Source organism: Notothenia rossii (genome assembly GCF_949606895.1).
Source record: "Notothenia rossii genome assembly, chromosome: 1".
In the NCBI taxonomy this organism is placed as follows: Eukaryota; Metazoa; Chordata; class Actinopteri; order Perciformes; family Nototheniidae; genus Notothenia; species Notothenia rossii.
The window spans coordinates 94,282,537-94,295,690 of record NC_136912.1 but is presented as its reverse complement, the minus strand read 5'-3'; the positions used below and the strand labels follow the sequence as shown (position 1 = coordinate 94,295,690).

At 40.5% G+C, this 13,154-nt stretch overlaps 1 protein-coding gene across 1 annotated transcript; it reads left to right on the top strand.

Annotated features, from left to right (window-relative positions):
- The first annotated feature begins 545 nt into the window (after nucleotides 1-545).
- tax1bp3 (Tax1 (human T-cell leukemia virus type I) binding protein 3) lies at nucleotides 546-7,336 on the top strand. The gene is made up of 4 exons (XM_079669519.1): nucleotides 546-777; nucleotides 3,292-3,411; nucleotides 5,066-5,143; nucleotides 5,252-7,336. Exons 1-4 carry the CDS (start codon nucleotides 736-738, stop codon nucleotides 5,399-5,401), a joined length of 390 nt encoding a protein of 129 aa, XP_079525645.1. The 5' UTR covers nucleotides 546-735; the 3' UTR covers nucleotides 5,402-7,336.
- Nucleotides 7,337-13,154: the final 5,818 nt, after the last annotated feature.

The window sequence follows — 13,154 nt, the reverse complement described above, 5'->3', positions numbered from 1 at the left end:
TTATAACACTTCAGGCTGATGGCAGGCCTCCCCAAATATTCACTCGGAGAATATCAGGTAATTCTGATGTAGAGTTTCAAAATACAAGACTGTTGAAACCTCATATATGAGCTATCGTCCCTCTATGAGTGAACAGTTTCAAAATAAAAGACCTTTAAAGTCTCATATATGAGCTACAGTCCCTCTATGTACATCAGAATATTAGGACATTCCATCGGGACATTCTGATATAAAGTTTCAAAATAAAAGACCGTTGAAATCTCTTATATGAGCTATTGTCCTTCTATCAAACGGTTAATTCCCTTTTTAAGTTGTGATACTATGACAAGGAATACATTATTTTACAGGTGAGTTAAAGGTGAAGCCACCCTGTTCAGATCACCATGAGGTCACTGTTTTCCAGGTCCTTATAAGGGACACACCCATACTTGTCTCGGAACACAAGGGGGGCCAACAACACTTTGGGAGTTTGATTTGTAACGCATGAGTCAAACCCAACTGTTAAACACCGCCCTCACCAGCTACCTCGTGCTACAAAACGCGCTAACTTGATAGGCTGGGGGGCCAGGTGACGTCACCCCTGGAAGCAGAGCAGTTGGTTTTTCCAGCCTGGGATTTATGGAGTAAATCTACCAAGTTGTCCCACTATCAAGAGCTTTTTACCCAAAAATAACAGCTGGTGGTTGCTTTTTAGTTTGTTTATTTGTTTATAACTTTAAATATAGTAGTAGCGCAATGTCGAATTTCATCCCGGGACAGCCGTTGGTGGCAGTTGTGGTAAGTTTGGGAGTACCGTAAAGTGTTCATTCAACGGCTCTCTTTTGTTCTGCTTCTTGTCCACAATGTGAAATCGTGTCAGTACAAAACTCTGAATTCAATGTAGTTGACTAGTCATAATGAGCTCACTAATGTTAACTAGCTTTATTAACTTGTATTTGTTTGTTTAGCAGAGGTGCTACAAAACAAAGCTAGCCGGTGGGCAAACAAACCGCCCCTAGAGTTCGAGTGCACTTGTATTCTGAGCTTTACGGTAAATCTTTTTTAGCTTTATTCTGTCATTTTATTTATTTTTATGGAATTATTCTGACTTTAACGCTAAATACACATGAGTTTATACTATCTACGTTCTTACATTTTAAGGAAATATGTTTAACTCTACGGTAAATGGCATTGAGTTCATCTGTCAATTTGCTTACTTTTTAAGGCAATATTCTACGCTTTACGGTATTTTTTTACATTGTTAATGTCAGCTCTAATTTTTCTTACGTGTTGTGATCTGAAAGTTTAACTTAAAGAGAGGCTTATAGAGTATTAATGTTCGAACACAATATTCAATGTAATTCATCAAATGATCAGACTTTCCTCGACCTCCTCTGCTCTTTTCTCTGGGCGTCACCTAGTGTGCTTTAATGCAAAATATAAAGCATACAGGGTGGTGCCTTCAAATGTTGCAGGAATTTTCACAGCTGATTATGAAAAAGCCACAGAGGTGCTAGGTGACTGTGTTGCAGGGTCACGTGAGGGGTGGGGTTCAGGTAAAGAAGGGTGTAGGTAGGAGGTTAACTGTATTGTGTGTCCTAAATGTATTTGGTATCCACCATCAGTAAAGACATGGTGTTTGTAAATCATTGAGTGTCTTACTTGATAATATAAAGTCATTTCCTTGGATAAAAACATTGTTGCAGCAGAAATCTTACATTTTGTAAAATTGTTTTGTCAAATAAGAGATGTTTATTAAAGCCTAATGCTGTATTGTTCAGGTAACAGATGCCAAATATGACATTCAAGAGCTAGGCTGTGTCAGCGTATTTATTATGCTCAGGATCGCCGACAGCTGGGACCACGATGTGTACTTAATGGCACACTTCACAGTTAAAGCATAAACCTGAAGAGCTTCTAAAAAATACAAAGATGCCAAATATTTTTATAGTAGAGTGTCTTGTTTCTCATTTCCTGACGTGTGGCATGTGGCGCAGTGATTTAGTGCGTTTGTGTTCGTATCAGGGGGTCACAGGTTCAAACCCCACTGCAGTCAGCATGTCGTTGTGTCCCTGAGACACTTCACCCCAAATTGCTCCTGTGGGGATTGCCCACAGTATTGAGTATGTGAGTTGCTTTGGATAAAAGCGTCTAACAAGTAACATGTGATGTAATGTGTATTCAAACACTGATATATCAATGTAATAAGTCTAATATAAAGGTTCCCTATGATTACTACTAGGATGACATTAAATTCCCTCTCAGTCCACACATAGTAAAGCGTAATGATTATAGTTTCAAGTGATGGAACGTTTGCCAGTCAGGCTTTTAAACCGCTTTTAACTGGGTGACATACTGTAAGTGTGCTGACTGATGACTCTGTGTTAACAACTATCCAGACTTCATTGGATCAGCGACAGCACTCAGTGAACGTCTGCTTATTCATCAGCACACACACACACACACACACACACACACACACACACACACACACACACACACACACACACACACACACACACACACACACACACACACACACACACACACACAGGCTGCCTTTGTGTGCAGGAGTGTTGTGAGGAGTCACACTCATCCCTCCTCTGCTCTGAGAGCTGCAGCTGCTCGCCGAGGGCTAATAAAGTCTGACTGTGTCTCTGAGGACTTCAGTCGGTGGGAAACAGCCTGTGAAACCAGACAGTTGTCAAGTGTTGAAATGTGTCTGCAGAGGGTAAATCAGAGCCTCAGTGGAGGGTAACAGGGCTGGGCTTTGATCCGCTTCTTTTGCCTTTTTTAAGGTCTTTAATTCATTGCCGATTCCTATAAAAACACTCACAATAAGTCCATCCATTGAGCTGAGTTTCCATTGTTGGTGATATCGTGAATAGCTCCACATGAGTTGCTTTAAAAAGCTGTCTGACTATCATGGTAGAGACGTAGAAAATGTAAGAATGAACATATTCTAACTAACACAATGTTTTCTTTCTAAAAACACTTTATAATGCAGTATATTTAAATATTTAGCAGGAGAATACTTCGGACAGGGAAATCATGACACAACATTTTCTGATGTCCCTCCCTAGTGTGCATGTGTTAAATGAACACATAGATAGATGAACACAATGTAATGTAGCAGTTATGATTAGTGACCATCACAAAATAAGAAACATTTCCTTGAAAATATTGTGTATTTTTTGTGCTTTTTATTTCAGTTTTGGGGAGTATTTATAAACTACTAAAAGTATTTAGTGTGTCAGGGTTTATAAATGTAACGGGTAAAGCCATAACGATGATTTGTTTCCTGTGGAACAGCAACGGATTGAGATCAAGAAGCTGCGGCAGGGAGATAATCTGATCCTGGGCTTCAGCATCGGAGGAGGGATCGACCAGGACCCCGGGCAGAACCCCTTCTCTGACGACAAGGCTGACAAAGTAAGAGTGTGTGTGTCGTGGCGTTTTACTCCGTTTCTACATTTAACATCCACTTTTAGGGCTGCACCATTTGGGGAAATAATCTAATTACGATTTTTCTGACCGATATTGCGATTCGATTTGCGATATTTGTTTTTAAGCGACCCAACGGAAGTTTATTGTAAAATGTGGCCATATCTCCGGCTAGGAAGGTCGTATCAACGTGCTCCCGTCTCTAGCACCCCCGCAGCCCGAGCTACGAGTGAAAGAACTAAACTTACATGAAACTTCCGTTGGGTTGCTTTAAAGTCAAGCTTCAGTTTAAGATTCACCCTGTGATAGAAACATGTGATGGAGCATTACTAACCTGACTCAGATGGTTCACCAAACCATCTAGGAGAGCTCCATTGGGAGCCATTTGGAAAGGGCAGGCACTTTCAAAGATACATGGCAGGTGATTGGATCAATCTGTCTATCACCTTCTATCATGGGACACTTCTGATTGGTTAACAATGGCTGGTGCATGTGGAGCACAGCACTTCTGATTGGTGTGTTTTTTGAATTTTAAAACATTAAAAAAATCGCAGGCTTTGCGATTTGATAATTGCATCATTTCAAATCGGCATACAAACAAGAAGACAAACTTCCTCGCTTCCAAGTAACTAAAAGTTCTCCGTATCAAAATGGAACAAAAAGAACTCGGTCAAAAGACTCTACCGCTTCCCGTCTAATCACACCCTCAGCTGTGAACCATCGTCCTGCCTTAGAGAGGCATAAAGACATGCACGTCATACCCGACAGCGCACACCTGACAACAAGTGGGACTTAAGATAACATCTTTTAACCCGTGGTGTGACTCACAAAAACAAATAAGAGTTTACTCTAAATCCTTATGTTATGAAGCCACACATTCAAACCACAATGATGAAAGCAGAAAGGCTCTAACAGTGTGTGTCGTTAGGTATTCCATGCTGTATGCAATGCATGCTACAACAACATTGCTCTATTCATCACGACACACACATCTGAATATCTTGAGCTCAGGTATTCAACCTCAGATGGAAAGTGTTTGTTACTACAGCAGTTATCTCCTGAGTTACAGAGGAAGGACAAGCCTGGACACATTACCTGCAGCCTGCGGAGGAGACGGACCCCTCACTGATGTCATGTCTGACTGCAGGTTTCTACAGAGTGTGGTTCACCTGATGTCAGACACACACCTCGTTACAGAGCCTGAGCGTCAAAACGTGCATCACGAGGTTCAGATAAAGGGCTGGACATGAACAGGAGATCGAGGAACTTCAGTCTTTGGTTCCATTTAGCCTCTCAAAGGATTTATTCCACAACAAGCCCTAAAAAGTCAACAAAAACCTTGCGTACAATTTTCACATTTAATAAAGCAGATGGATTACAGCACGGTTTATCTTGTGTGCGATTTATTATTGTTGATTGTTATTTAATATTTTTGAGGTACTGGTTTCTATATTCTGTAATAAGAAACGATAAGAAGTACGTTTACTGCATTTTTTGCTTTGCAGCGGCATAACAAGACGAGGCATTGTACATTAGAGAAATGAAAAGATGCTCAAGTTGTAATGCTTTTATATCTGTATCTGTCTGTGTCTGATCTAAAGTGGACGATGTGTAACAGTAGGTGTGTTTCCTGTGTCCTCAGGGGATCTATGTGACCAGGATAACTCCGGGAGGACCAGCCGAAACAGCCGACCTGAGGATGGGAGACAAAATAATGCAGGTGTGAAGAGAAACTCAATCTAGATCCACTCTATCATTATCAATATGTCTTTTCTGAAACGCAGTCCTCCTCTTCCTCCTCTTCCTCCTCTTCCTCCTCCTCTTCCAGGTGAACGGCTACGATATGACCATGATGACCCACGACCAGGCGCGCAAAAGACTAACGAAGAAGAACGAGGACGTCGTGCGGCTCCTGGTGACCAGGAAGTCTCTGGAGGAGGCCGTGAAGAACTCGATGGGCGGTCACCAACGACAGTAAAGTAACAAACACACTGCGTTCAATATCTACGTGACTCAAGTGTCTGCAGAGGACAGTCGTTGGACAACAGGACGGGGCTCTTTATGTCCACACACACTAATTATCATCTTTTCTACTTCACCTTTTAAACATCTCCGAAACATCTCCGTCTGAAATGAGCAGCAACCCAAGAAACCCAGATTATCAGGGCACGCAAAAATGAAATCCAAATCACTTTTGAATTTTTTTTTTAGTAAAATGTTCATTATTTTCAAAAGGTTTCTGTATAAAAACCTAACTAAGGGTAGCAACGGGGAACAGTTTATCCAGATATTCCTAATATTTACTATAATTACAGTTATCTTGCTCTGGTTTTTGAACAAAATCGGCTGAAATGAGCCGTTTTTTTTCAGGACCTTTTCTAACATAAGGCTAACACATGTCTCTACACACATCTGTTTTAAAATAAACAAGGCACCACATCTTTAAGGTATTTGCTTTCAGTCGTTGGACAACAGGACGAGGCTCTTTATGTCCACACACACTAATTATCATCTTTTCCACTTCACCTTTTAAACATCTCCGAAGCATCTCCGTCTGAAATCAGGAGCAACCTTAGAAACCCCGATTATCAGGGGGACGAAAAATGAAATCCAAATCACTTTTTACTTCCAGTTATTGCTAAACGTTGTGTTCTGAAACTCTCTTTAGGAAAAGATCTAATAAAAACATAACTAAGGGTAGCAACAGGGAACAGTTTATCCAGATATCCCTGATATTTACTATAATTACAGTTATCTTTTTCTGGTTTTTGAACAAAAATCGGCTGAAATGAGGCGTTTTTTCAGAACGTTTTCTAACATAAGGCTTCCACATGTCTCTACACACATCTGTTTTAAAATAAACAAAGCAGCACATCTTTAACTCGCTCCCAATCTGGAGGTATTTGCTTGATACGAGTTATTTGGGAGCAATCTCAGTCTCTTTGATCAAATGTTGTGCGTCATTAATGTGCCGTTAATCATCCGCGTTTCATCTCATTGAAAGAAAGCAGTCTGAACTCTACAGCATTGATGCCAAAGTTAAAGTTGTGAATTGATCGAAGCGGTTTTTATAATTATTTTCTTTACAACAAATCATATTCCTGTATGCACAATGTATTCACGCATACTAATGTCTTTAACACTCATTATTACGTTTGTTTTTTGTGATCACAAGTAGTGTCCTTTTTTATTCTGCGTATGCTAAAATAGCCCCAGGGTATCTCATGCTAACATTCCTCCAGCTCGACTGACTTCACGGTATCATTTGATTTCCCCTATATCACTTTAATCTCCTTCAGCGTGGGAAAGTTGGTATTTTCCTTCTTTTTGATACGAGCAAAGACCTGCTAGTTTCACACTGGAATCAGCTCAGAAGAGGGTCTCTAAGTGGGTTATTGTCAATGAGCTGAACACAGCAGCAGGGAATGTGGTTTAATAATGTTCTCAGCAGCCTTTTGGGAATACCTAACACTCAATGTAATAAAACCCATTTGTTTTCCACACTAACTTTTATATACACTTCAGAGTGAAATCATAAACCATTGTCTTTGAAACACTATTTTATATCCTTGGGTGATGTCATTGGCTCTTTCTTATACTGTATATAATATATTTTGTTCTCTGTGTGTTTACAACAACAGTGATTTGTGTGACATAAATAACCTTATCTATCAAGTGTGTTATTACAACTTGTTCAACAGGAAAGGGATTCGCCTTTTATACCAATGACAATAAATGAATGTTCAAGGTCCGTCTGAAATATGTGTCATAATGTATTAGACATATTTAATTGGTGTAATTGATCATAAAACCTGATCTTCTTCAGCCACACCTCTCCATTTTAAATACTGTCCCTGCCAAGTACCCCACACCTTTTTGATATCAAAATAAAAACCTATATGAATAATTACAATATAGTGATGTGTCATCTGTGTGTGATCAATCAATAAAACACTTTCTGTAATAAACTGTGCAATAACCTCAGGACATGAATAGAGCTGCATCATTTTGGTAAGGTACACTTTTAGTAGTTTGCATCACTAAACCTCATTTACCCCCCGCAGTACCCCAAAGGTACCACTAGAGGACCACGCACCCCCATTTGAGATTCACTGCTCTACAGAACTGATGCATAACCTTTCAGACTTTAAAGGTCCCTACACTGACTGCTTCTCATCAATATATCACAGGTCTCAGATATATCCAGAGCCTGTCTCTGATTGGCTGAAACACCAAACAGATCATTGCAGCATTACCCATAATCCCACTCTGTTTCAGCCCTTTTTCAAAAGTGCTGATTCTCTGTTGCCCCTTTCACACCAACGCAGTTCCAGGGCCGGATCGGAGCTAGAGCCTGAAAAGCACCGTTTTTTTCCTGTTCACACCGCAGCGGAGCCGCCTCTAAGCTCCGGAATCCAGTTCGTTTCAAGCACCAAAAAATTGTCGGTCTCGAAAGCAAGCACCGCGTACGTCACGCTTACGTCGGAAGATCTGGGCTGTGTCCAAATAACACGTGACATCCACCTTTCCGCCAGCCTCAACATGATCTGTGGAAATAACATTGAGAATCAGTTATGAGTTATACCAAAGTAATGAATGCTGCAAAGCTGGGTTTTGAACAGCTAGCTCTAACGCCATCGAATAGGACGTATATTTACCTTCTTTCACCTACCGAATCGTCGTTGAAGTTGATGATGATTGTAAAGAACTTTTGAATGTAGCATGTAACGACTGTAAAGTTGGTAGCAAAGTCGTCCCATTTCTTCCATTTCGTTTCGACAGAGCAAAACCAAAACGAGTAGCGCTTCAATACAATCGGCCATTGTTGTTGTTGTCGATGTGAGGGGTTTCCGCGCGGTTTGGCTTTATGAAGCAGGCACGCAAACGGTTACGTCATGACGCAAACGATGACGCAATGACGCAGCACCAGTCGGGCTCTGAGCGGTGTGAACAGAGCGGGAGCTGAACCGAAGAACCGGTTCACACACACCGGAGTACTTTTCCCGTTTGGTTCCGTTAGTGCCTGGGATGTTGCGTTCACACCAAAAAGAGAACTTAGTTCAGAGAACCTTTACCCCCATCTTTAGTGCCTGCTAGAGAGGTGGGACTATCCTGGGGAGAAAAAAGGAGGAGATTCAGGTGATAAGGGGGGGGGGGGGGTTACCTTGGTTGCTGATTGGCTAATGGTTACACAAGACAAAACATCGTTATGACATCATAAAGTGGCCAAAATCTTATCAGCTCATTTTCAGACAGGTTTTTATAGAAATGGATCAAAAAGAGAGAGAATCTTTGTTCCTGAAACTTTCAGAGTCTCTTTCCACAGAGGGGACACATGTTGATGTAGAAGAGACATGAAGAAGAGAGGACACATGTTGATGTAGAAGAGACATGAAGAAGAGGGGACACATGTTGATGAAGAAGAGGGGACACATGTTGATGTAGAAGAGACATGGAGAAGAGGGGACACATGTTGATGTAGGAGAGACATGGAGAAGAGGGGACACATGTTGATGTAGAAGAGACATGAAGAAGAGGGGACACATGTTGATGTAGGAGAGACATGGAGAAGAGGGGACACATGTTGATGTAGAAGAGACATGAAGAAGAGGGGACACATGTTGATGTAGAAGAGACATGAAGAAGAGGGGACACGTGTTGATGTAGAAGAGACATGAAGAAGAGGGGACACATGTTGATGTAGAAGAGACATGAAGAAGAGGGGACACATGTTGATGTAGAGGAGACATGAAGAAGAGGGGACACATGTTGACATGAGGAAGTGGATTTAGCATAATAGGTCCCTTTTAAATGAACCCAGATACCCTCATCACACGTCTTCAATTTTAACATATATTATGGAGAGTTCGATCTCTGTTTTTCTCCTCAGTTCATTTAAGGATCAGGATTCAAGGCTTTATGGTCATGCAAAGAAACAAATGAAGTCCCAGGCTCCTCACAGAGCAACATGAATATAGATAGGACATAAAACAAATCAAATCAATACAAATAGTGCAAGAGAATGTTGTAACACGTGCAAGTAAATACACATACAATAGAGATAGTCCAAGAAGAGTCTATGTACAGGTACATGGAATATGATATACAGATAAATAAATTGCACGATGCATTAAAGCACTTTACAGAGCTCAGGTGTTTAATAGTATCTAGTAATTGGAAGGAAAACCTGATGATTAGGAATCCATAGCTGCTGTTTTTTCACATTTCTTTTATCGATGGAACCACTGCAACGTCAACACATTGATTTGAGAAACGAGTGTACAACATTAGAGAAAAATCACTTGCATAGTTTCCTACTTCTGTCAGATTGTGTAAAGTCTGCCCTGTTTTTAAATCCCCACGTGCAAAGCCTTTTATCTGAATCTCCAGGCTCTTCAGATAGCCTCATAGCCTTACTGTTATCAAGTAATCAGCTGACATTTCAAAGCACAGAATCTATTCCCTGACCTTTGAGTGTTTACCGAGGCGTTTAGACTCAGAGAGCTTCTCTACTTTCATCTCTTAAATATCTGAGCCTGCAACCAATCACTGGCCTTTGAGCCGAGCACTCTGGGAAACAAGCAGCACGGATTCTGCAAGATTTAGAAAGCAAAACCAGTTCATTTTGGATTTGGATTTTAGAAGCACCTCCTCTCGAGTTAGAGCTGAAAGACGACTCATTTCCAGCTGTTTCAAACCTATTGGGAGCCTGAGTTTTCAATGTGTCTTTGAGCTGGGAAGTAACTTCTACTCAAGTACTACTTAAGTGCAATTTTGAGGGACTTGCTACTGTGTACTTCTCCTCCACTACATGTATTTAATACCTTTAGTTACTTCACAGATGTGGATGAATGATGTGAAATCTAATCAAGTGTTAAATCAGACTTTAGTTCCACCTGGAGTAAATCCACCAGCTACCCTGCAGTATACAAAGTCATTCAGACTAGCTGCACCTTTACCAGCTTTGAGAACACTTTCATGATCAATCATTATAAAACATATCATATCTATTATTCTGAAATGGACCAATCTGCACAATGACTACTTTTACTGTCTTTCACTATATTTTGATGAGAATACTTTTCTACTTTTACTTGAGGAACATTTTGAATGCAGGACTTTTACTGTAACAGAGTATTCCTACACTCTGGTACTTCTACTTTTACTCAAGTACAAGATCTGAGTACTTCTACTTTTACTCAAGTACAAGACCTGAGTACTTCTACTTTTACTCAAGTACACGATCTGAGTACTTCTACTTTTACTCAAGTACAAGATCTGAGTACTTCTACTTTTACTCAAGTACAAGATCTGAGTACTTCTACTTTTACTCAAGTACAAGATCTGAGTACTTCTACTTTTACTCAAGTACAAGATCTGAGTACTTCTACTTTTACTCAAGTACAAGATCTGAGTACTTCTACTTTTACTCAAGTACAAGATCTGAGTACTTATACTTTTACTCAAGTACAAGATCTGAGTACTTCTACTTTTACTCAAGTACAAGATCTGAGTACTTCTACTTTTACTCAAGTACAAGATCTGAGTACTTCTACTTTTACTCAAGTACAAGATCTGAGTACTTATACTTTTACTCAAGTACAAGATCTGAGTACTTATACTTTTACTCAAGTACAAGATCTGAGTACTTATACTTTTACTCAAGTACAAGATCTGAGTACTATAGCACAAAATATCCATGTCTCTTATTCATGGGTCATCAGTCACTCAATGTTTAAAAAAAAGGGTTGTCCCTAAAGGAAAAGGCTGTGAACAGTTGCTTTAATAAAATGAACCACCCCTATATTTACAGTCAATGGTACGGCCCAGAAAATATCTTCTTTTAAGGCCCAGGTGATCTGCTGTGTAAGGTTTTTAACGTCTTCAAATAACACCTGTGTCTCATCATGGGTCGATTTAGTGCAACGCTGAGCTAATATCCCCCCTTTCAGAAATAATTGATGAGCAAACAGTGAGTGAGTGAGTGAGTGTGTGTGTGTGTGTGTGTGTGTGTGTGTGTGTGTGTGTGTGTGTGTGTGTGTGTGTGTGTGTGTGTGTGTGTGTGTGTGTGTGTGTGTGTGTGTGTGTGTGTGTGTGTGTGTGTGTGTGTGTGTGTGTGTGTGTGTGTGTGTGTGTGTGTGTGTGTGTGTGTGTGTGTGTGTGTGTGTGTGTGTGTGTGTTATGTTTGTTCTATGAAACAGAAAGGAAGCATGCTCCATTCCACTCGCCCGGGCATCGTAATGCTGTTTTCTCCGTGTGTTGAGACCATAAAACGTTTTGAACATCTCGGCAACGGCTTTATTATTCAGCCTGACACCACAACATGAACACATTGCCTGTTGCTAGGTAACTAATGGGAAGCAGTTAAAAGTGGGAGCAACGATGACTTCATTACAACTGTGCTATAATTAAATCAGCATTCATTATGGCTCTTGTTGCCGTGGTCATCAAAGCAATTTAAGTGATTTGTTTGACCTTAAATCCAATTAAAGAGGCCCTATTATGCTCTCTGGAGGTTTTCCCTTTCCCGTAGTGTGTTATAGGTTTTAGTGCATGTAAATGGTCTGCAAAGGATCAAATCCCACAGTTACATCTCTAAGAGGTTGACCAATCACAACAGAGCCGGCCAGCTAACCAATCAGAGCAGACAGAGGGTGAAAAGAGGTGCTGCAGCACAGGCAGTATGAGAACAATACATACATACTGATATACACCTGAACATCAGCAGGAGAGGACTCTTTAAAGCAGAGACACTACATACTGATATACACCTGAACATCAGCAGGAGAGGACTCTTTAAAGTAGAGACACTACATACTGATATACACCTGAACATCAGCAGGAGAGGACTCTTTAAAGTAGAGACACTACATACTGATATACACCTGAACATCAGCAGGAGAGGACTCTTTAAAGTAGAGACACTACATACTGATATACACCTGAACATCAGCAGGAGAGGACTCTTTAAAGTAGAGACACTACATACTGATATACACCTGAACATCAGCAGGAGAGGACTCTTTAAAGTAGAGACACTACATACTGATATACACCTGAACATCAGCAGGAGAGGACTCTTTAAAGTAGAGACACTACATACTGATATACACCTGAACATCAGCAGGAGAGGACTCTTCAAAGTAGAGACACTACATACTGATATACACCTGAACATCAGCAGGAGAGGACTCTTTAAAGTAGAGACACTACATACTGATATACACCTGAACATTAGCATAATAGGGCCCCTTTAATTATATTTAAATCAAACTAATAATTCACATAATTTTAAAACACACAACGGCAGAAATCTCACCAAACTATAAAAGACATGTTGTAGCAGAAAGATGCTTTTTCTGTAGAAAGATAAATGTTGCTTCCTGCAGGCGTTTGAATAATTACTCGATCTAACCGCGGATCATAACGTGATCCTCGCCTCCCACGTTATGGCAGTGTAATTGTGTTGCCATGGCGATGCAATCTGCTCATCCCATCACTTTTGGTCGTGCAACAGACTGGAACCAGAGGGAAGTCCAGCGCTCCCGTTGCATGCTGAGCGTTGGGTTCAAATAAACGGCTTTCTGGGTGTTGTGCAGGTTAGCTGTGTGTTTATGTTATGTGGATAAAGTACTGTTATATTCTCCAGAGATGCTACATTGGCCAAGTTAGAAAAAAAAAGAGGAACGTTTAAGATATTTCCATGTCATTAAAAAAGACAATGTGATTGC